Source organism: Macrobrachium rosenbergii, chromosome 16 (assembly GCF_040412425.1).
Source record: "Macrobrachium rosenbergii isolate ZJJX-2024 chromosome 16, ASM4041242v1, whole genome shotgun sequence".
In the NCBI taxonomy this organism is placed as follows: Eukaryota; Metazoa; Arthropoda; class Malacostraca; order Decapoda; family Palaemonidae; genus Macrobrachium; species Macrobrachium rosenbergii.
In genome coordinates this window covers 18,914,072-18,938,242 of record NC_089756.1, presented here as the reverse complement: position 1 = coordinate 18,938,242, position 24,171 = coordinate 18,914,072, and the positions used below count along the sequence as shown (strand labels likewise).

General features: G+C 38.5%; 1 protein-coding gene across 6 annotated transcripts in view; it reads left to right on the top strand.

Annotated features, from left to right (window-relative positions):
• Positions 1-24,171, top strand: part of LOC136847145 (uncharacterized) — a 70,883-nt gene that overhangs the window by 4,242 nt on the left and 42,470 nt on the right. For 2 of the 6 annotated variants that reach the window (XM_067118532.1, XM_067118535.1), the window contains exons 2-4: positions 9,762-9,815; positions 11,158-11,273; positions 18,520-18,631. In XM_067118532.1, coding sequence (XP_066974633.1) covers positions 11,159-11,273; positions 18,520-18,631 — 227 coding nt within the window. In that variant the 5' untranslated portion in view covers positions 9,762-9,815; position 11,158. Of the gene's footprint in view, positions 1-6,610; positions 6,670-9,761; positions 9,816-11,157; positions 11,274-18,519; positions 18,632-24,171 lie in introns of those variants that run through there. The other 4 variants (XM_067118531.1, XM_067118533.1, XM_067118536.1 and 1 more) reach the window with 3 other exon arrangements.

The window sequence follows — 24,171 nt, the reverse complement described above, 5'->3', positions numbered from 1 at the left end:
TTTCGGTTTTAGAGAAAGGATACAAGATCCCTTTCCTTTCTCCCCCTCCCTTAAGCCTTTCGCCCTTGGACCTCTCTCCGTCGTACGGTCCAGGAAAACAAGAGATCCTATACGACCTGCTGCGGCAAATGCTCGTCAAGAGAGCAATAGAACAGGTCGTAGACCTGAATTCCCCGGGCTTCTACAACAGGCTGTTCCTGGTCCCGAAGCAGTCGGGAAGTTGGAGACCTGTGCTGGATGTCAGCAGCCTGAACCGCTTCGTCGCGAAAGAAACTTTCAAGATGGAAACGGCGCAGTCTGTTCTAGGAGCCTTAAGACCTGGGGATTGGATGGTATCCCTCGACCTTCAAGACGCCGTACTTCCACGCACCCGATACATCCTCAGTCAAGGAAGTTCCTGAGGTTCGTCTTGAGGGGAAAGGTGTATCAATTCAGAGCTCTTTGCTTTGGCCTGTCCACAGCTCCCATGATTTTCACCGTCATCATGCGGAATGTAGCAAGGTGGCTGCATCTGGCAGGCGTACGTGTGTCGCTCTACTTGGACGACTGGCTGATTCGGCGTCATCGAGGGAGAGGTGTCTGGAGGATCTTCAAGCAACTTTAAACCTGACGAAGGAACTCGGCCTGCTGGTCAACTTCGAAAAGTCACACCTGACTCAACGCAGTCCATCGTGTATCTGGGGATTCAGATGGACTCAGTGGCTTTTCGGGCTTTTCCGTCCCGAACGTCAACAGCTGTGCTACTGAAAAAGTCCTGGCCTTCCTAGGGAAAGAAACCTGTTCGGTGAGGGAGTGGATGAGTCTGCTGGGGACCATTTCCTCACTGGAAAAGTTTGTTTTCCTAGGAGACTACATCTCAGGCCTCTTCAGTTCTTCCTGCAAGACAACTGGGAAGACAAGGAAAATCTCGAGTTGTCTCTCAAACTTTCCCTCGAAGTGAAGGAGCATCTCAGGTGGTGGTTGGATCCTCGAGGCTTTCAGAGGGCGTGTCTCTCAGCCTTCCGAACCCGACCTAGTGTTGTTCTCCGATGCGCCAATGTCGGGGTGGGAGCAACACTGGGCAAGAGAGAAGTGTCAGGCATCTGGAGAGGGGAACAGGTGGCCTGGCATATCAATATGAAGGAATTAGGGGCGATTTTTTCTGGCCCTTCGATTCTTCCAAGATCAAGTGTCCGGTCGCACAGTCCAGGTGAACGCGGACAATACCACTGCTCTATCTTACCTGAAAAACAGGGAGGCACTCATTCTCGTTCCTGTTCGTTCTTGCGAAAGAGATCCTGTTGTGGGCGAGTTCCAGGAACGTTACGATCTTGACGAGGTTCGTAGCAGGCGTTCAGAACGTGAGAGCGGACCTGCTAAGTCGTCGTCATCAACTGCTCCCGACAGAGTGGACTCTGAACCAGGAGGTGTGCCAAAAACTGTGGGGTTTATGGGGTCGTCCCTTAGTGGACCTGTTTGCAACGTCAAAGAACAACAGGCTTCCGCTTTACTGCTCTCCTGTCCTGGATCCAGGAGCAGTGTCAATAGACGCCCTTCTTTGGGACTGGTCTCGTCTGGACCTTTACGCTTTCCCTCCCTTCAAGATCCTGGGAGAAGTGGTCAGGAAGTTAGCGTCGTCGCAAGATACGAGGATGACTCTGATCGCTCCGTATTGGCCTTACAAGGAGTGGTTTCCGGAGGTAATGTCGCTGCTGGTAGACTTTCCAAGGGTGTTACCTCTTCGTCCAGATCTACTCAGACAGCCCCACTTCGAACGATACCATCAAAACCTCTCCGCTCTCGGTCTGACTGCGTTCAGACTATCGAAATGCTGGCGAGAGCGAGAGGTTTTTCGAAGCAGGTGGCAAGAGCGATCGCGAGAGCCAGAGAACATCCTCGATCGCAGTTTATCAATCGAAGTGGGCGTATTTCGACAGTGGTGTACTCGCAGAGGATTTCCTCTTCCTCGACCACTGTGAGCCAGATTGCAGACTTCCTTCTTTTCCTTAGGAAGTTCCGAAGCTGGCAGTCTCTACTATTAAGGGGTATAAGAGTATGTTGTCGGCGGTCTTTCGACACAGAGGATTAGATATCGCCAACAATACGGACCTCCATGACCTCATTAGGTCGTTCGAGACGACTAAGGTGCCTCAGTTTTTGGTTCCATCTTGGAACTTGGACGTGGTTCTTAAGTTCCTGATGCAAAGCCCTTTTGAACCCCTTCATGCTGCTTCTTTGAGGAACTTAACAAAGAAGACTTTATTTTTAGTGGCTCTCGCTACTGCAAAGAGAATCAGTGAGATTCATGCAATATCTAAGTCAGTTGGTTTTAAAGGAGACGATGCAGTGTGTTCTCTCCAACCGTCTTTTCTTGCCAAGAATGAGAACCCGTCTCACCCCTGGCCCAAGTCCTTTGAATTGAAAGGTTTGGCGGGTATTCTGGGCCAGGAACCAGAAAGACTGCTTTGCCCTGTTCGGGCTCTAAAATTCTACTTGAACAAGACTAAAGAGTCGAGAGGTCTTGCAGACAGGTTATGGTGCTCGGTGAGAAGACCTGACGTCCCCATGTCAAAGAATGCGCTGGCTTTCTTCTTGAGGTCCACCATTCAAGAAGCGCATAAGAGTTGTCAGAGAGTGACTTGAACTTTTGAAAGTTAAAGCGCATGAGGTTCGGGCTGTTGCAACGTCAGTAGCCTTTCAAAAGAACATGGCTCTGAACGATATTATGAATGCCACCTTTTGGAGAAGTCATTCTGTGTTCGCCTCTCATTACCTAAAGGACGTAAGAACAGTGTATGAGTCTTGCTGTTCATTGGGACCTTACGTTTTCGGCTGGTACGATCTTGGGAGAAGGAGGCAGTACCCATCCTATCCTTTAATGTATGGTTAGGAATAGTTTTTAAAATTTTTGGTTGTGTTTTTATGGTTGTGGGTAGACTGTGGGGCAGTCTTCCCTTTCCTTAGTTTTTAACTAGTCACGATGTTTGGTAGGTCAGGTGGTTATTTTTGTCTCTTTGCTTCCTTCTTGAGGGCTACGATCTGGGCACATAGTGGTCACGTCCCGTTGACAGATCGTCTGGAACTCTCCAACCATATAGGTCTCTACCTCGTTGGAAACTCCAGTAAAGCAGACGCAGACTTGGGTGACAGTAATCACGAAGTCAGCTATGCTAAAAGGTAAGGAAACCAAGATGTGTAATCATCTACATTGTTTTGTTTCTCAATCCTATGCTGTCTCTGCCCACCTCCAATGGTGCGATTCAGCTATATATATATCTGACGGGTAAGTTTCATGAACAAAATGATATTTTAATGATAAAATAAGGTTTGTTCATACTTACCTGGCAGATATATATATTCGTAGTGCCCACCCACCTCCCCTCAGGAGACAACGGCACTATGAAAATCTGAATGGAAAATGGGAATGGTTCCTGATACCCGCCTCCCAGCGGCGGGAATGGGTACTAACCACCTGACCGGCCACTGCGTGTGCCGCGAAATTTGAAATTCTGTCGGACCTTCGGAGAATACAGCTATATATATATATCTGCCAGGTAAGTATGAACAAACCTTATTTTATCATTAAAATATCATTTTCCAGTGAGATTCTGGGATTTTTTCAGTAGCTGATGCATAGGTGACACTGGGTTCTCACCTAGAACCTCCCCCCCTTGCCACCTGTCCTAGATTGCCCTAAGTTCTAGAGTAAAATATAGGGTTGCATCCTATCCTAACCTAGATTGCTGGTCCCTACCTTGTTGGGCAGGGATTGCCCCCTTCATCCAAACCCCACCCACTTAACCTAGCCTAGTTTACCAGGTCTGACGTCATAGCCGAGCATTCAGCTTCATTTTCAGGCTGTTAATGGTAAAGAGTGACAACTTCCACCCTTGAACAAGCATTTCCTGTAGCAGGAAATGAAGTCTATGGACTTATACTGTAAGTATTTGGGTTTGAAGTGGGCAAGTACTGTCTTAAATACTTGGCACAAATTCCAGACTGCTTCATCCATTTCATTACAGAACGCCAGAAGCGTATATATTTTGATTATGCCCCCTGGGATTATACAGTATATGGTATCCAAAACTTTTTTGAATGATTATCTACATGATACACACAACCAAAATCACCAAGGCTGTTAACAGACCTACTAAGGATTAATGTCTTATTATTCTTCTTTGCCTTTTTTGGAGCTAATGAAGGAATAATAAAAAAACTTTAGATATATTCAGTGTCACCAAACAACATAGTTAGTGGCATTTTTACATTAGTTGTAATTGAAGGTGGTGTATTTTTAAGGCAAATACCAGTATAGGTTTGGTTTAGTTAGGATACGCCTGTATTTCATTATAGTATTTTGGCAGCAGGTTATAAGGACTGGTATAAAAGTGCTGTAGCTCAGCCTTCATAGTGGCTATTTATATTCTATGACTGGTGTGGGAATGGTCATTGCCTGTGTATTGGCTACTTGTATACTGTTTTTGTCTTTACCTTACATAGGGTTAGGACCATAGCCTAAAATGTGGCAACATAAGTGCAGATGCTTTTGGCTGTAGATTTTCTCAGGTTGTTACATTGTGCCTAATGGAGTTTTCATTAATATAACCAATGAATTATCATCGTGGTTATTTGTTCTTGAAAGCTCTGCATCCCCTTCTTTCAGTTTGGTTTGGCAGGAGTGAAGGAAGCATCTGTGTTGCTATTTGCATTGGGTGAATAAGTTTATTGTTACATGTTGTCCTATGTTGGTTGTAGACCAAAAAACCATTTTTATAACGTTTGGCTGTTAAAACCATTTTACCATGTACTGTACCTCCTTATGATCAACCTTTGTTTGATGGTTCAAACAAGAGTTTTGCCACAAACTAACCAAGTTCAGAATTTGAAGATGAAATCACACCCAGCTGAGGTACCAAAACTGCTGAAAGTTGCTAGGAAGTAATTGAAGTTTGTAGATTTGTTGAGGCATTGTAATAAATCTAAAAAAAAAAACTGCAAGAACTAGCCAAGTTGCCGTCTTTGGAGCTAGTAGTGGTACATTAATAATTTATCAGAAACAAAGCATACAACAGAAATTGTAATTTTAAGTGACCTTTAAAATTGTCTTAAAAATTATGTAGTATCAGGTTTTTATTTCTTAAATTCTATAGATGGTACAAATGTTGAAATATGCTTGACCCTCATGCATATTTGTTTTCACATACTCTTCTCTCTCATTGTTCCATGTGGTTAGTTTCATGATAGTCTAAAGGTTTGAATTTGTAGTCTGGTCATATTTTCACAACGGTTACAGAACAGAAGTAGTTTTTTGTTTTTGAAAAGACTTAAGAAATGAGTAAATCTGTGGTACCAATGGGTTTTTCTTAGGTTAGGTTGATACAGCATTTGTGATGAAAAATTTATGTTATTATAACTATTCAGTAGATGAAACCTGTTCATATGGAACAAGCCCACAGGGGCCATTGACTTGAAATTCAAGCTTCTTCATTAGGAAGAAGCAAGAGGAAGTGTAAAGGGAAACAGTACAGAAAGAACAGATACCACGTTATTAGAAAAGAAAAAATATGTTAATACAGGCATTCCCCAGTTATTGGCGGGCTTGGTTATTGGCAATCTGGTTTTACAGCGCTTGTCTAGTGACGAAAATGGGCAATTTTAGGCACTGAGAATTACCAATGTCCACTTATCGGTGCCAGTAATTCAGTATTGGCGCCAATACATACATACATATAATAAAAACAAAAGCAATTTCAGCGCTTTTCGGTGCCAACAAGCACCGAAAATTGCCAAAAAATCTCCAGTTTTCGGTTATCATCACACTGTCAGAACGGAACCCCCGCCGATAACCAGGGACTACCAGCACAGGTAGTCCTTGGTTATTGGGGAGATCGATTATCTGGAATCTAGTTTTACAGGGCTTGTCTAGCGGCGAAAATTGGCGATTTTCGGCACCGATAATCAGGTATTGGCGCCGATACATACTTAACAGAGCCACTGATCTCCAGTTATTGGCACCAGTAAGCCCCAAAAATAGCCAATTTTCAGTTATCGGGGATTTTTGCTTATTGTCAAGCCGTCAGAACCCCCACCAATAACTGGGGACTGCCTGTAGATGGATCAAAATCTATTAAAATGCAAAGAGAATAGTATTAGGGTAGAAATACATTGCATTTTCGCTTGAACTAATGAAGTTCCAACTGCACAACATCCCCTGGGAGGCTGTTCCACAGTCCGATGGTGTGAAGAACAAAGGGTCTTTGGAACTGAGAAGTTCGACAGTGAGGCAGATTTGCTGCATATTGGTGCTGTGGTTCAGCAAATCTGGTTGCTCTAGTAAATTAGGTTTCATTCATAAACCTAATATGGAACTAGTTTTCAGAAATAATCCAGCTATCTTAACTCCCTCACTTTTAGAGGGTTACAGTGAAATAGTACTGTAGCTTGTTTTATTGGGCCATTTGTATACAGAACATTAGTCTGATCATTGCAGAGGCATTTTATGATAAGTTAAATATACACGGAAAGGTTTGGGAGGGTAGGTTGCTGGATATAGCAGTTACAAAATATTCACTGTTTCTCGTTCATACTATGAGTGGCATATGAAGGAACGTTCATGCTTTTGTTTATTACAGTGGTCTTCACAGTGAAGGTCGAGGACTGTCAGGGTTCTTCATACTCAATGGGGTTGAAGTATGTAAAAAATACCTGTTATACTTTACACTTATTTGTCACTGACTTAATGTAAGTTTTTGGTAATAATTCCAGTGCTGCATTTTTACCTTGTTTCCAGTAATGAATTTTTTTTGTTTTGTTTACTTCGTTACACTTCCACAGCATGAAAAGTAGCAGGCAGTACAAGAATTGCAGCATCTTCTTTTAAAGTAACACATTACATAGACTGTTAAGGGTAGTTTGTGTCAGTGTTAAGAGCATTGCATCTTCACCATTACGTCACTCGTGAGTTTTATGTCAGACCTGCACATATGGAATGTATGTACTGTGTGTGTTCTGATAAGTGCCTTCTAATCCACATTTTCAAACAGATCTTTGTAAATGCTGGGGAAATTACATTACAGTATTTAGGTTTATGGTTCTTGATAACTTTCCTAGTTCAGGATGAAGGCATGTCAGAAGTGTATACTTTTTCACAGATGGTATTTTTTGTCATCATGAGTTACATTTTGCAATGCAATGCATTCTTTCAGGCCTGTAGGTCTTCAAGTTAATATTCCATAGGGTTTTTATTTAATATATGTAGGCAGCACTTCAGCCTAGAAGAGGCTTCAGGGCTCTGGCCTTATTTGTAATAAAGATCCTGTAGTATAGCCTGTACTTGAACATCCAAGAAGTCCCATGGTTGACAGTAATGTAATTTAATTTTTTGAATAAATTATGCATTAATTTACAATTGTAATTAAAGATACTTTTCTGCAAAAGGCATTGCTTCTAAAGAGGTAACATAACAAAGAACTGTAATAATGCAGGCCTTGCAGTTTGAGGGCTACTGCTGTACAGAACTGTACCATACTGTGTTAATGCCTTGATTTTATCATTTTAACTTCTCTGTAATCCAAGAGTAGAATTAATCTTTGTTACTGTCATATTCACTGCACAGTATATTCCGTAATGTGTCTAATTTCAGTCAATTTATTGTCTAATAATTAAATTTTAGGGATGATTTACATGAATGGTCTAATGTATTTAAGAACAAACCTGTTTCGCCAGTTGTGTAAAAGTTGAAAATGTTATCTTAGTAGTCTGATTAAACTACTGTATAGCAATAATGATATTCTCCTAAGTCCCCTAAGTGAGTCAATTCAAACTTCTTAAGTGGTTGAGTCAAGATGCTTGTTCATATACAGTTCATGTTTTTTACTTCTGTTTGAATTCACTTAAGCACTTGTGCAATGTCAACTCTCCTTCCTGTATATGTATATGCTTTTGCTTCACCATACCACATGACCCTGGTGTGTTGCACCAAGCACCACGTTTTCTCATACACTGTAGAAATTGTGAAGTTAAAGCATCTCATTTTATGTAGAGTGTGTGATATATTTCACTTCTAAATTGTGGCCCTTTCATGTTTGCAGTTTTGTATTTCCTCATGCTTAAGAAAACCAGACTACTTTTGTAGTGTAACTAAGGTAGTCATAGAATATTTTATAGAGGAAAACTTCAGTATGAAATGAGCAAGGTACAGGACCTGTTTAAGATATATTAAAATGGAGAATTTCTAATAAAATGAACTGGTAGCTATTGATATGACAGATGTTAGAAGAGCCTAAGAGGAGGAGGAGTGGTAAGGCTCCTTGTCTGTCAGGAATAATGTGCAGTACTGTACAATTTTTAGAGGCAGCTGGAGAATCAGACATGGAGGAGAGTTGAGTTGAGTATACTGGAACATTAAAATGGAGGAGATGGTTTGAGAAAAATATACAGTATATTACTAACAGTACAAGTACAGTATTATATAAAGGAAAGGGTGATACAGTGAAGTGTGAAAAATAGATATATTCAGTTGCTGGAGCAAGATGTGAAAATGTGGGAAAATGAGAAAGGAGAGGCTAAAAATGTTAAAATTATTGACTTTCGCTTTGGACATCTGCCAAGGAAATCAACCACTCAGTTTTTATCATCAGTCTTCGGAAATCACTATGTGCATATGACCAGGGTTTAACACCAGAGCCAGAGGAAGAGGTCTTAAAAACTATTAAAAGATGTTTGAGTAGACTAGATTGAAAATCATTGTAAGCCAACCAAGATTTGGTGACTAAAATGAAAGTTGATGCTATGCATGTGAATGCAATACTGTATACAGCATTTAACATAGAAGATGGTGCTGGGAGATTCTCTGGATTGCAGAGTTTAATGGAGTAAGGCCTCTTCAGTGCCTGGCATGTATAAGAAGAGCAACAAGTTCAAGGGAGGAGATGAGTAAGTCAGAGAGCAGTTGTTGGAGGAAGGGTATTTCTGTTACCCAGTTGGTGTGCCATATTTGGAGGTTAGCATTGAAAGCGCATCAGGAAGATGGTAGCAACAGTCTGCGTAATGAAAAAAAAAAGATAATTGGTATAGAAATGGTAATTAGACATTTTCAAAGAAAATTAACCCCATTCCGGTACATTTGACTGTGAAATACAGAGATTCATAGCTGGAGTATTGAGGAAGATGGCATTACTGATGAGGAAGTAACAGGAAGATTTGGTTTTTCAAGTTGTGGAAATTACTGTAGGTTGAACTATGAAAACTTGAGGTGGTTTGAGCAAAAAAAAAAAAATGTATGAGCTGTAGAGATGAGAGTGGCAATAGGGGGATATGAAAAGTGAAGAACAGGTATGGCAAATATTTGAACCAGACAAATATTAAATAGAAAAGAGGAAGGAGTGCAGATTTTAACATGTTGAAACACTCGATGGGAAAGTATTTTAAAATGTGACTGATGATGATGTTATCCTTAGAAAAAGGTAAGAAGAGGAGTGTTCTTGATATTTATTAACTAGAAGATGGCTAAGTTCACCCCACAGATTTTCTTCTTTCAGGGAGGAAATGGGGCCCTGTTAGGAATAATGAGCCAGTCTGTGATTTATCCTAGAAAGATCAAGTTGTATTGCAAAGACATGTTTTCAGTTTTTCTTCCTCTTGAAGATTTATCAAAAGATTTGCTGAAAATAACCTTGATTCTTCAGTTCTTAGCCCTTCTTAATGTAAAAATTATGGTATTGTAATATAAGAAATTTTTCTGTTATAGGTATGATTTTATTTTTGGTTTGTTTATACTTCAGATCCAAAATGGCCTGAGATTATCCACTGCCTTCCATCAGCATCATTGTCTTAAGGTCATTTTCTGAGGAGAGTTTTGGATTTTACAAAATTTTTTAACTCTAACTCTCTTAATTTTGTTATTTTAAGATTGTTCCTTTGCACTTTGAAATACTTTTGAAATTTCACCACCTGTAATTGTAAAGCATATCTTGACATTACCAATTTTTATATATCCAAACTTTTTCTGTCATGATGAGCAGCAGCTCTTGAGTCCTTAAGTAGCTGAGGATGAAAGTACAACGCAAGTGCATTAGCTCATTTTAGGGGTGTTTTTCTGGTTTTGATTCGTTTCATTGTTGTAATGTCACTCCAAATTTGCAATTCAGTTAAACATTAAAGCAAGAGCACTTTATATTCTTTGTCTATAAGTACAGGCCAAAAGTCTTTATGATACTATATATTGAAAGCCTTGAGCTTGGCCAATAAATGGCTGCTTTTTTTTTTTCCCCTCCATTCAAGTTTTCAACCCATAGAAGATCCTGTCGTATCCTACCACTATGGGTGTGAGTTAAAAACGTGTTATACCAGTTTCCTTTTTTTAATAACTGTTAACATAGCAGAGTTGCTATTTGATTCCCTTGGTGAATGTTGTCTGGTCTTCCAATAATATATAAAAGGGCATTACCCCTATAGCATATGCATATCAGCAGAGTCAACAGTGTTTCAGCTTTGAATTCAAACACAAGGTGGAATGCTTAAAGAGCTGCAGTTGGTGGGGACTAAGAGTTCCTTTGTCAAAACCTGGCCCAGGAGGGCTGCATTTAAAAGTGAAATTGATCTAATGTGAATTGCTTGATCAGTACTGTAGCTGTGAGATAATTATGTTGAGGGATATAACCATGTTGTATTAACATATGATAAGCCTTACATTTAAAATTTCCAGCTGTAAGTTATACACTTTGAGTAATATGGATAGCTGATATTAGATATTCTCTCAATGTTTCTCTTTTTATCAGTCATATGTTATTCAAGTGGAGACGTAAATAAACACAGTCATGTACTGTATTAAGTCTGTGAGGAAAAAGAAGGGTACTGTAATTGCCTTTTTGGTTGAAATCTAGAACAGCTATGGTCATTGTACTCTTCAGGTTTTGCTTTATTTATGATGGCCTTTCAGTAGTTTTATTCAGTGATCCAAACTCAAGTTGAATGAAAATTCCCATTAACTTTCAGGTCAGCAATTTTCTTATATCAGTGTGAAATAAATTGATTCATTGGTCATTTTATAGGAAATATTTTTTTTCATTTTCTCAATGCTGACCATTTCTTTTGACAAGTTAGTGAAAATTATAAGTTTTTATTTTTTTATTTTTTTTTTTTTTTACAAACTTTTCTTACAATTTTTTTCATTTGCAGAATGTCTGGGAAAGTGAAACATCGTGCGGCTGCCAACCAAGCCGAAGCAGCTACGATGAGTGTCAATGAAAAGATCTTGAGGGAATGTCACTCTCTGTATACGGAACCTGATAATGGTATGCTTTTGAAAATACTGTACCTATTACTTTATAATCATTTGATTTTCTGTACAAACTAAAAAAAAAAAAAAAAAAATTGTGGAATGTTTTAGCACAAGAGTGCTAGTCTTGTTCATAAGAAGGTTGGTTGTCCATTGAATTATGGAGATGGCACCTGAGCTTAGGTACAGGTAATTCTTCTTGCACAACTATATTGTAATTTGTTCTTACAAACCCATTAACTTTATAATAGCCTAACTGTGTGATTGACTCCAGTTGCACCAACTAGAAATATGCATGGAAAAAGGTACCGTTGTTCACACCCAGCTTAAGCCCCACTGGCACAGAAGTGAAGGATGGTGTCACTTCTTTGGATTTGGTTGTGCAGACCTCCCAGGTTTTGCTTTGCATAGCTTTGCACATGTGTCATTTGGAGACCAAAGTTTAGATTGTTTTTGTTTTTTATAGCTGAAAATAGGTAAATCATAATTACTTTTGCACTACAGCACTGTATGTGGCTCATGTAATTTGTCTCCTGAAAGTCCTGTGCTTATCTATGTAGGGGAGAGATGGCATCTATTGTGAAGAAGGTAAGGATGATGTAAATAGCAGACTTGAGGTTCATGGCTTGAATTAGCAAGGAAATTCATATAGAGAATATAGTGTTGTAGAGTTATTTTGGTAGGAGTGTTAGGATAGTATCCATTGGAGTGCTTAGCATCTTAGATGGCCTATTCTTCTGATCAGTTGATTTGCTGGGTTATTATTATTGTTCAGAAGATGAACCCTGTTCATGTGAAACAAGCCCACATGGGGTGTTGACTTGAAATTCAAGCTTCCAAAGAATTTGGTGTTGCTCATTTGAAAGGAGTAACAAGAGGTAATAGAAAATACAGAAAGAAGAGATCAGTCATTAGAAAAGAAAAAATAAGTAACAAAATAAGTAAATACTAGGTAAAAATGTAAGTTATCAAATACAAGGAGAATTGCTTTAAGGTAGTAATACATTACATCTTCACTTGAACCTTTAAAGTTCCCTTAGTACAACATTCTCAGGGAGACTTCCACAGTCCAACAGTGTGAGGAATAAAGGACCTCTGGAACTGATTAGTTCGACAGTGATGCACATTTAAAGCATGTTGGTGCTGCTGTTCAGCAGATCTGGTCACTCTCAACAGAAAAAGAGGATCAGGGAACTATTATAAATGTGATGTGAAAGATCCCTGTTAAAATACAACTTACAAAAAAAACAAATGAGACCATCCATTGATAATCCAAATCATAACTGCTAATTTTAGGAGACAGAAACCTAGCATGAACCACTCTGTCTAAAAGAGGTAAATCTCTGGCAGAGACAGACATCCACACCATAGAACAGTATTCCAGTAAAGGAAGGACAAATGACGTAAAACAGGTTGCATTGATTTTAAATGTATGAGGTCTTACATACAATACCTAATTATGCAGCATTTGCTGACATTCACATTAGATTTCTCAAAAGTAATAGGCAAGTCAAAATTTATACCAAGCATTAGACTCAGTTGGCTCAGTCCTAACTATCTGAAGGGAAGGGTGAGGTGGAAAATCTGTATGACACCTAATAATCAATAGAGTTTTTGTGTTATTTCAACTTCATACCTCACCAACTACACCATTTATTAATCTGCTCCTTGTCACAATTGAGCTTGAGGCGGCTATTTCTCATAAGTGGAGATTTACTGTAACCACAGTTGTTGCATCATTGGCATACTGAGCAATCTTTTTTATCCAGGCCAACAACTATATCAATTGTGTACACTAATAATAACAGTGGTCCAAGAACACTTCCCTGTGGAACTTCTGACACAATAGGTCTTAGTTCGTGAAAGAACCTATCAACAGCAACTTGCTGCTGCCTACCTGTAAGGAAATCTTTAAGTAATTCTAACATACATCTGCCAACTCCATTCCTCCTCCTTGGAGAGTAAGTAGTGTTAATGATGGTGTCCTTACCACTGTGAATGTCATCTCTGTGAGATTTTGAACCAAGTCTTCAAGAAACAGAAATGGATCCAGCATGTTGGAAAACTATCAGGTTTTTAGTATATCTGTAATACTGGAAACATTCAGGTCTTTAAAAATTAAAGAAGTCTAAAGGTTAGAGAAGTCAACTGTAAAATTCTCACTCTTTCTTTCAAAATGTTGATCAAAGAATAAAAGATTGATAGGAATCATAAAAAAACAAACTACCACCTCCAGGGGTTTCTAGATGTCCTGTGATGACTGGACCAATTTTATTAGTAGAAAACTGTTAGGTCCCAACACCCATTCCTACCAGTTAGCAGTGTTCAGGATTTCATGAACTCGCTTGTAAACACTGGCCTCCATTACACAGAGGACAGTTGAAGCTGAGGGCAGAGAGGATGATCTTTATTTGGACAAAGCCTTGGCAGTAGAAGGTGGATGAAGTGCCTGCATAGAGCAACCCTACACTTGATAAAATTTCTGCACATGGCATTCTGATATGGAAGATAAAATTTCTGCACATGGCATGCTGATAAGGAAGTGAGGTACAGTGCAGCTCTGAACATGTCCTAGCTCTTGCTGGTTCTTCTTCCTGCTATCTTCATTTTAAGATTGAATGCTGTGTCCACTGTACCATTCACATGGCTGGCTAGATCATCTTTAGTTGATTTGTTACTGGTCGTCATTGGAGACACCAGCATTTAGGCTCCTGTTGCCTTTTGAGAATGAAGTTAGCACATGCTCCATCTCCATCTGAAACCTTGGTCAAAGAAGGCTTATCTTGAATAGTGGTGGCTGCAACAGGTTGTCTTAATCCTACTGTAGCCAAAGAATGCCCTAGGAGGAGTTAAACCTTGGTTTTTTTCCAGGAATGGATGAAATCTTAGGAACCACACTCTGGGAAGTAGAGGCTACCTGTCTGAAAAATACTTGTCGTCTGTATCCTAGATGGAAGAGCATTCTCAGTGCAGAAACCCCAGTAAAGGAATATGAGGGTGAGGTAGCTTAAGTGAGCTTTGGGTAATCCTTTTAAAACTAAGAGTCAACTTAACCCTTTTGCTGTGCGGGACTAATCTTAGTCATTCTTTCGGTTCTAGTTAGGCAGCTCATAATGGACTGGATAACTCATTTCCCCCATCATTTTAAGGAGCTTTCGTTTATATTCTAGTGACAGTGGCAACATTTGATTTCCAACTTACAGGGATAATCTCTGGATAAGGGCTGGACCATAAGTAACCATCAAAATGCCGTAGAGGGAGGAGGTTACTCTCGATGATGAAGTAGCACAGAGGTTTTTATTTGGAAATGACAGTGATAGTAGTAGACCTGAACTAACAGATAGTTCTGTTAGTAACAACAGTGAATATGGTGGTTTATTAGTATGTTGTAGTTAGAGACAAACCTACCTTAGATAAGTTTTTAACTTCAGGTTTTATCAGAGATGATCAAGAATTAGAGGAAATGGCTGAGGAGGAAGCTGATTTGTCAAGCACCATAGGTGGTGGTGTGAGTAAACAAAGAAAAGATGATACAATTTGCGTGTGGAAGACCATTGAAGTTTCAGTTTGTAAGAATTTGGCGCCATGAAACTTTCATTGGAGATAATAAATTCACATTTTCTACAGAATGCCAGGTTTATTTTTAATTTTTATGTAAGATTTTTTCAGATGGAATTTTTGGCCAAGGTTTATGATAAAGATTTTCAAACTGAATTACAAAAATGGTGTTACTTTACTCCATTCTCTGAGAGTATCACACTGAAATGAATCGCCAATAAAAGCTACATAATGCAGTATTTGAATAATTACCTACATATCATTTGCATATTTTATTCTACTATGATAAAACATTATAATAACATGATAGTACAATATAATATTATAACAGTATTGAAAATAACAAAGAATCGAAGAACAATATGAAAAAGAGAAAATGAGTCAGTTACACAATTAGGAGAACTCTAATTTTGTCACCAGTGGGGATAACAGGCTCACAGTGACAAGGTTAACTTGGCAAAAAGTATCCAAAGCAGAGGTGGTAATCCCAACCCTCTCTTTACAGGAACTATCTAGTGGAGACTGCTGCTTGGTTAATGAGGAATCATCTGTGCCTGCAGTCACTAGATTCAGACAGAGGTGTTCGAAGTTCCATTCTAGAACCAAGTGGTAATTGTCAGAAGGGGTCCTGAAGTTGGAGGGAGCAGCAATTAGGTACTGCTAACCCCCAGAGCTAGACAGCTGTAAGGTTGAATGGAAATCAGACCATAGATCTGTTATTCCCATTAGTCTTTTTTGACCACCAGGTAATTTTGTGGTTATTTCTATGGTTGCTAGCATGATCATTGTCCTGGTTCTGGTTACTATCCTGACCTGGGACAAGATCACGTCTAAAGGTGACCTTCATAGACATGAACAGTCCTTCATGCTGGAAATATAGGCAGCATCTACATCCATAGTAAAAATACCAGAAATGCCACTGACACAAGCAGGCACATTAGCAGGTGTGCAGGAATGCTGGGTGCGTCAGTGGCTTAGTTGGGATAGTGTCTCAGTGGAGGAAGAATCAACACCTGGTTTGGTTGACTAACTTATACAATGCAACAGAAGATTCATTTTGTAGACAGCCAGTAAGTGTGCTGTAACACTCTTGGATCCTCATCTTTTAAGTCCTCCTTTCAAAAATCATGTACACTGCTTGGGTAATCACATTGGGAGTACGTGTCTGCCTGTGGTATACTTTGCATGGTAGATGAGGATCCACATTCATGCTTGAAAAAGACGTAGCACAGGTGGCGTGATCAACTAAAAGTTCTCTGAGGCATATAAAATGGTTAAATTAAACCACAGTAAACTAAAAAACCAGTACCATAATGCACATAACTGGATGTACAAAAGCAATAAATTGATACACAATACAAGTACTGTACTGATTGGTAATGCTATCACAGAAAGTTTGTCAAAGTTAATTACTATGGAGTTATCAAGAAAAAGAATTGACATCCAAAAGCAGAAGTTAGTATAACGTAACAAACATGAAACAAAACTAGCCAAAAGCCTCGTTAGTTATTAAGGAAACCATCAATAATCATTTGAAAGCAACACTCAATATGTATTGCTTGAAAAATAGTCTTAAATACCAAGAAAATATAATAAAGAATAAAGCCCGACAATGCAGGGAAGGCCGCTGATACCATCAGCCATAATAAGTTCAACTCTTTGTAAGATAAGTCATGGACACAGCTTGAGAGAGAATCCAAAATCTAAAAATTATCAGTAAAATTTAGTAACTAGGAACCAAAGTGAAACGCATAGCAAATGCCATGCACTAGCTAAATGCACAGCAGAGGAATTAGTAATAAATATAATTACAATACTTGCAGTTATGCAGGAGACCAAAAAAAAGAAAAACTTATCCAACAGTTGAAAAACAGAACTTTTCATGGACTGAATCCAAAAATGAAGTATTGTGCTGGAAAAAGAAAAAAAATGATTGCAATAGGGCAAAATGTATTATTATAGAGTAAGTATGGAAAGACAATCCAGACTGCAAGGAAAGCAAACTGGATAGTCAAAGGTGTAAAATGTAGTATTGTAGACTTAGTAATGGTGATACTGTACTGGTGGATGAAGATGACTTGAATGCTTCAGATTGCACTTGGTACAGTTGGTACTGCTGCTATTCCTTTATTCTTTGAACAAGGCTTGCAGTGTCTGGTGACATTCAAAGACCACAAATGTAGTCTAAATGAGTGATGAGGTAAGAGGAAATAAATTTATTATAAACAAAATTCAACTTTTTTTGTTGAGTAAGGTTTCTACTCTATTTAGCATTTGAAACTAATTATGAAACATTTTGGGAGAAAAGGGTTCCAAGTTTTAATTATCTCTTGTTATAGAATTGTTTTGCTTTTAACATGATTTTAGTTGAAATTTATGCCTCAAAAAATACTTTTATGAATTATACCAAATTAATTTTTCTATGTTGAAAAGTTGATGAAATGTAGATTGTGTCATGCAAGAAAAAATGTAGGTACTCTGAGTTTTTATGATAGACGCAGACGAGACAAACAGAATAGAAACCTACACTTTTTATTGGTGCCTTAACTTTGTTTTGTACTCTGAACAGGCCATGCATCTTTTAGTGGGGAATCTCATCTGGGTCCCCTTTTGTCCTGGGTTATAAATTAGTTCCAGCTTGAGAAGACCAACTTTATTGAAAGGGGAGATTCTGACTGATTTCAGAATATGTACATGAATACTGTAATGCCAAGTTTGTCCATTGTATGAAAGCGTAGAGACTTCAGTTGCTAAGGATATGATGTCAAGTACAACCATGTATTTTTTGGAAGGGATATACCCCATTCATGAATTAGTTATGGATGAGTTAACTCTGTAAAGCCCAGAAATAGATGCCTCTTGACAGGGTTTTAGGATTCTTATAGGTAGGGGAGGTCTTACAGGAACATCAGTGGCCAGGCCATTTGGCAAGGGAATATCTTGCAAATGAGGACTTGTGATCAGAGATGAACCTATAAGTTTTTGAGATGAAAGAATTGCAGAAGGCTTAGGCAAGGGGACTGGGCATGCACAGTGGGATTTTTTTCTCCTTGTTAGATCTTTCAGGTTGGTTTGACTGAACCTGCTTCTATGGTTGATGAAGTCCTGAGAATATATATAATAAAGAAAATAAGATGAGAATATATAATAAAGAAAATAAGAAATTAAGAAATTGCTGAGTAGTTTTTAGGCCACAGTTAAAAATTCTTGTTTTCCCTCAGAATGGTAGCCACTTTGAACCGTTTTCCTTTTCCTTTGTGGTGTGTCTTTGACAGTACTATAATTCAGAGACTTGGAAAGCTGTAATTGTCTTATATTATTGTACTTTGACATTTATAACATTACTTGTTGAAATAATTTGGTGTATGTAGGGGTCCCCTTTATATGCTGACTGATGAGCCCTTGCTGTCCTGAAATAATTTTGCTAATATGTATATATGTCACTCAGAAATGGGTTGATGTGTGCCCAGTAATATCAGAGTAATTTGTAATTTTTATATATTTAAAATTAGGCAATTTTGTGGAAGTGTACTTCTGGTTTTAGATTGCAAAATCTTGTGGCATTAATGGAGTGATTACACAGTAACATTCCTAAATTATGGAGCTGTATAAATTGATGCAAATTTTGTATGGGTGACAATAATATGAAATTTAAGACTAGTATATAGTCTTCTGATATACTGATTTTTTTTTCATATTTTCAGGCTTAGTTGCTGTTGGAGAAAGTTTGGGTTTGAAGTTGTTACCACCACGTAAGAAAATTAATGTTATGCTGATGGGAAATCACTCCGCTGGCAAGAGTTCGTTCATCAATTGGTAAGTACCATTACTTTTGTAAATATTTTTTTGTTTTTCACTCTTTTATATGTACAGTATATAAATGGTAACTGGAAAGTGTATACAGGAACAAGGTGAAGGTAACATCAACCATGAAAGATAAGAATTTGACTTTCGAGTCTTGTGAAGATTTTGAGTCCCAATTCACACTGTAAAACTATAAATGTGTAGTGAATTCTCTCCACTTGCCTCTTTCATATTCTTGCAGTCCAAAATGATATCTTGTCCAGGTTGTTGGCAACCTGGACCAGATGTCAGTTTATGCTCCAGCAATCTTCTTTCTCTATGCTTTCATACTGTAGTGCATTCCTTTTTCCTTTCATATTTTTGTTGTATTACTCTTAATCCTTTTCTCAGGGTTCTGCTTATAATTTATTATATATTCTAGTCAGCTAATCACTGACGCCTTCTCAGGCTGACTTAAATTCTAGAGGAAATTCAAATTGCATGTACCATAACACCTGGAAACATGTTCAAAGTGTCAGACAGTGCTACAGCATTTCCATTTCACTACTATATATTAAACTATCCTGTGAGAGAGAGAGAGAGAGAGAGAGAGAGAGAAGCATTACAATACTGTGTTACAGGTCCCCTATATACCTATAACACACACATGCCTATCTTCCCTCTCTCCCTTGTCATTTCTCATTTTTTTTTTGTATTTTGGTGTTTTTTAATAATTTTCAGTGCAAAAGTGATGAAAAACAATGAAAATTATAAAGCTACATAATCACTCGTAAATGGTTGACAAGTAAAACATAATCAAAACAAGTGTCAGGGATGCTACATTTCCATGTCACTACTGTAAATATTAGGCTATCACAAAGAGAGAGAGAGAGAGAGTGTATTTGATAGTGCACCAAGGACTTCCCCTATGCGTTGCAAAAAATGAAAAGCAATAAAAATTATGCTAAATCATCACTTCCAGTCCAGGCTAATGCACTGTAGTGTTTGCACTGTGCAGTAGCGATGTACTCTTTTACTTAAGGCGTTTGCAATAATGCACAGTTTCGGGGTTTCAAGGTCGGGTCTTAGAACCTGTTACCTGTGTATACAGGGGAGCCAGGTATGTCCTGTAGTTATTAATCTTGATTTTATGGTGAGTTTTTTTGTCATTTTCTCCATTGGGCACCTGACTTATCAGCAACATCCAGGTTCTTATTGACTGTCCTCATTCAGTAGATTTATAAAATATTGCTTCACCTCCCATTATTGCTTTTTTCACCTTTAATATTTCCATTTCCATGTTTATATATTTGGATAAAAATTGTTTAACTTTGCCTTCAACTGCCAACCTTACAAGAGCTAAGAATTGTAGTTCGGACCTAGTTAAGTTAGCTTTTAAAACTCCTTCCTGAAGTTCTTTTTCAAAGTTTTTTGTTTTAAATTTTAATGTACACTATTTTAATGATTGTGTGATTGGTCTCAAAGAAATATGAGCTTGACAATATCCTTTGATCCTAAAGTATCATTGTTATTGCTGGGGACTCTAATGATGTGCGTCGAGACTGGGCTTGGGTCCTGCTTTATGAGCTTTCTGTATCTGACGAAGGGGACTACTCGTGATTTAGGTAATATATTGGATTTAGCTATAATGGATGTTTCTGCCATAATTGATACCCAAGTTTGTGAGGTGATTGGTACCTCTGACCATGGTTCTGTGGCTGTGAACTGCCTTTCTTAGGTGATTCATGTTGGTAAGCAAACCGTGTTAAACTGAAGTTCAACGTATGGAGATGAAATTACTCTCTGTTGAATTGTCAGAATTTTACTAAGTTGCTTTGAGTCAAGGGATTCGTAGATATTTTATAATTGTAGAAAAAATGCAGGAAGTATGCTTGGTTTCATGGTAAGTAGAACAAGGTAAAACCATCCATCCACTATTCATCTACTATTCCTCTCTAGCCAGAGTTTAGTTTTTGGGCTTGGTAGTCTGATTAAATTACTATTCCTTCCTTGTTTGCCAACAATGGAGAACTGTTAAAGAGAGCCCTAGGTAACCATGACAAAGTAGTGATCTGTTGTTTTTTCCTGTTATACGTAAAAAGAAAGGGATGAGTCCTTTGACCAAGCTTAGCAGGACTGTTTTGAGTATGGAGTGCAACAATTAATGCCAGTCTTCATCAGATGATATTCAAGGTAGGTGGAAAGTTGATGTTAGAAAACTTGTGTAAGCCCCTTATTTGTAGAAAATATTTTCTGATAAGAAACATGATTAACTTTGTATAGGTACAATGTACTTGATAATTTTGAATACTTGTATATTACGATTTGTGGTATTACCCTAGATTTCAAGGCTTTTCTTGGAATAATAAATCTACTTTCCACTGTTTGTTCAGATTTTTAATCTCTACAGAGATAAAGGCATTAGTATTGCATACTTCAAATCTTTAGAATCTTTAGTTTCAGCATTATTGGAGTACTGCTCTGTCTGAGAGTCAGTCACCTTTTAGAACTCTTAATAGGTTATATCTGTCCCCATTAATGGCAATAATGGTATAAAACATTGCTAAAAGATATTGTGTTTTATTATATTCCATAAGCTTTATTTCATTACAGAAGTGAAGTTCCATTAACCGAATTAGAACCAGCATCCATACACATGCTAGCATTGGGTGGGTAAAGTTTCTGAAGTAATGCCTGTAGGGATTATGGATTGTGTTTTGCACAGTACACTGTACACTATGATCTTTCCTTTTAAACATGTTCATTGTTTACATAAAGTACAAGTAAAATTATGAGGGGATGTTATGGTTGTGGCAAGTACTTTGTATGAAGTGCAGAAACAAAACATTATTTGACTGTTGTTGCTAACACTTTTTTATTCGCTCTTTCTCCCCATTCCATCATTATTCACTTGTAACAAGTTAAGAAAAACCATTGATTTTTTAACCCTACTTTGGTATAAAATGCCTGCATATGAAGAGACAAACAGTTAAGGATGAAGTGTGGCAAAATCCATTTAAAATGAGAAAACAATAAAAATATTTACACAAAAAATTTGCGTGAAGGGTAGGGCACTGAAATAATAATAATAATATGCAAATATTATTATTATTTAAATTTTTTTATTTATTTTTTTTTTGTCTATCACAGTCATCCTATTGGACTGGGTGGCTTTTATAGTGTGGGGTTCTGGGTTGCATCCTGCCTCCTTTGGAGTCCATCACTTTTCTCACTATGTGTGCTGTTTATAACTGCACACTCTTCTGCATGAGTCCTGGAGCTACTTCAGCTTCTAGTTTTTCCAGGTTCCTTTTCAGCGATCTTGGGATCATGCCTAGTGTTCCTATGATTATGGGTACAATTTCCACTGGCATATCCTTCTTATTTCTATTTTCAAGTCTTGATACTTATCAATTTTTTCTTGTTCTTTCTCATCTACTGTGGTGTTCCATGGTATTGCGACACAAATGAGTGATACTTTCTTCTTCATTTTGTCAATCAGCATCAGGTCTGGTCTATTGGCATGTATCACCCTGTCTGTTCTGATACCATAGTGCCAGTGGATCTTTGCCTGATCATTTTCTGTCGCTCCCTCAAGTTGATGTTCATACCACTTGTTACTGCAAGCTGATGAATGTGTCTTGTACAGGCTCCAGTGGAGGGCTTTTGCTACTGAATCATGCCTCTCTTTGTACTGGTTCTGTGCAAGCACTGGACATTTGCTTGCTATGTGGTTTATGGTTTCGTCTTTCATGTTGCACTTCCTGCATATGGGTGAGATGCTGTTTCCATCTATTGTGCTTTGGACATATCTTGTTCGTAGGGCCTGATCTTGTGTTGCTGTTAGCATTCCTTCTGTTTTTCCTTCTTGAGTTCTCCCCTCTGTAGCTATTGCTATGTTTCATTGCTGACCAGTTCTTTAGTCTGTCTCATGTACTGTCTATGCATTGGTTTGCTGTGCCATTCCTCTGTTCTGTGTTTCATTCTCCTGTGTTTGTATATTTCTGGGTCTTCATCTGCTTTTATCAGTCCTTCATCCCATGCACTTCTTAGCCACTCGTCTTCACTGGTTTTCAGATATTGCCCCAGTGCTCTGCTCTCGATGTTGATGCAGTCCTCTATGCTTAGTAGACCCCTCCCTCCTTTCTTTCATGTTATGTATAGTCTGTATTTCCTCTTTGGTATAGTGCTTTATGTATTGTCATGTTTCCTAGTTTTCTGGTCTATGCTGTGGAGTTCAGCTGTATCTGATTGCTGGTACTGCCATGTGTTTATGGCTTTTGTCATGTTTCCAGCTTTGAGTTTTGACTTGAGTATCACCTTAAGTCACTGCATATATCTTTCCTGATTGTTTCCTTCATCACTTGGTATTTTATATCCTCTCCTATTATTCACAGGTATTTGTATCCTGTCTCTGTGTTTGATGCTATTCCCATCTGGTAGCTTTACAGTATGCATTAGGGTATCTGTTTACTTGATGCTCTTACCGTTCAGCTTGATGTCGTCCATGAACATCAGATGGTTAATTCTGTTGCCTCCTTTCGTGAGCTGGTACCCAGCATCCATCTTCTGCAGTATCTTTGTCATGGGAATCATGGCTACTATGAAGAGTAGTGGGGACTGTGAGTCGCCTTGAAAGATCCCTCTCCTAATGTTAACCTCTGCTAGTCTTATCCCAGAGCTTGTAAGTACTGTGATCCAATTGCACGTTGTATTTTTTAGGAAGCTGATGGTAATTTTGTCTGTCCCATATATTTTCAAGCATTCTATTAGGCATGTGTGCAGTATCATGTCGGAGGCTTTCTTGTAGTCAATCCATGCCATGCTTAGGTTGGTTCTTCTCTTACTATTCTTCATTACCATTTTGTCTATCAGGAGCTGGTCTGCTGTGCCCCTACACTTCCTTCTGCTGTCTTTTTGTTGGTGGGGGATGGTGTTTGTATCCTCTAGGTAGTTGTATAGCCTTTCACTGATGATACCTGTTAGTGACTTCCACATTATTGGTAGGCAGGTGGTAGGCCTGTAGTTACTTGCTATATTTCCCTTGATTTTGTCTTTCTGTACTAAGGATGTTCTCCCTGAGGTCATCCATTTGGGTGCATGGTGGTTTGTGATACAATGCTGGAGTTGTTCTGCTATTCGTGGGTGTAGAACCTTGAAGTTTTTGAGCTAGTATCCATGGACTTCATCAGGACCTGGGGCTTTCCAGCTGGGCATTTTCTTTAGTTGGTGTCTGACTGTGTCGGTAGTGATTTTGGCAAATCTTTGTTTTATTCTCCCCATTTCTTCCTATTTCTTTTGCCTTGACCTCCTGGAGCCATGTTGCATGTTTGTTGTGCAATACTGGATTGCTCCATATGTTTTCCCAGAGTCTCGTACTTGGCTCGGTTTCATGAATTTCCTGGTGGTTGTCTTCCCCTCTTAATTGGCTGTATAGTCTTTTCTGGTTGGTTTCGTAGAGTTTATTCTGTTGGTATCCTTTATTCCTGTTCATGTACTGTTGGATTTTGAGTGCTTTGACTTTAAGCCTCTGTTTTATATCTTCTATTGTGTTGTTTAGTCCCCTCTGTACT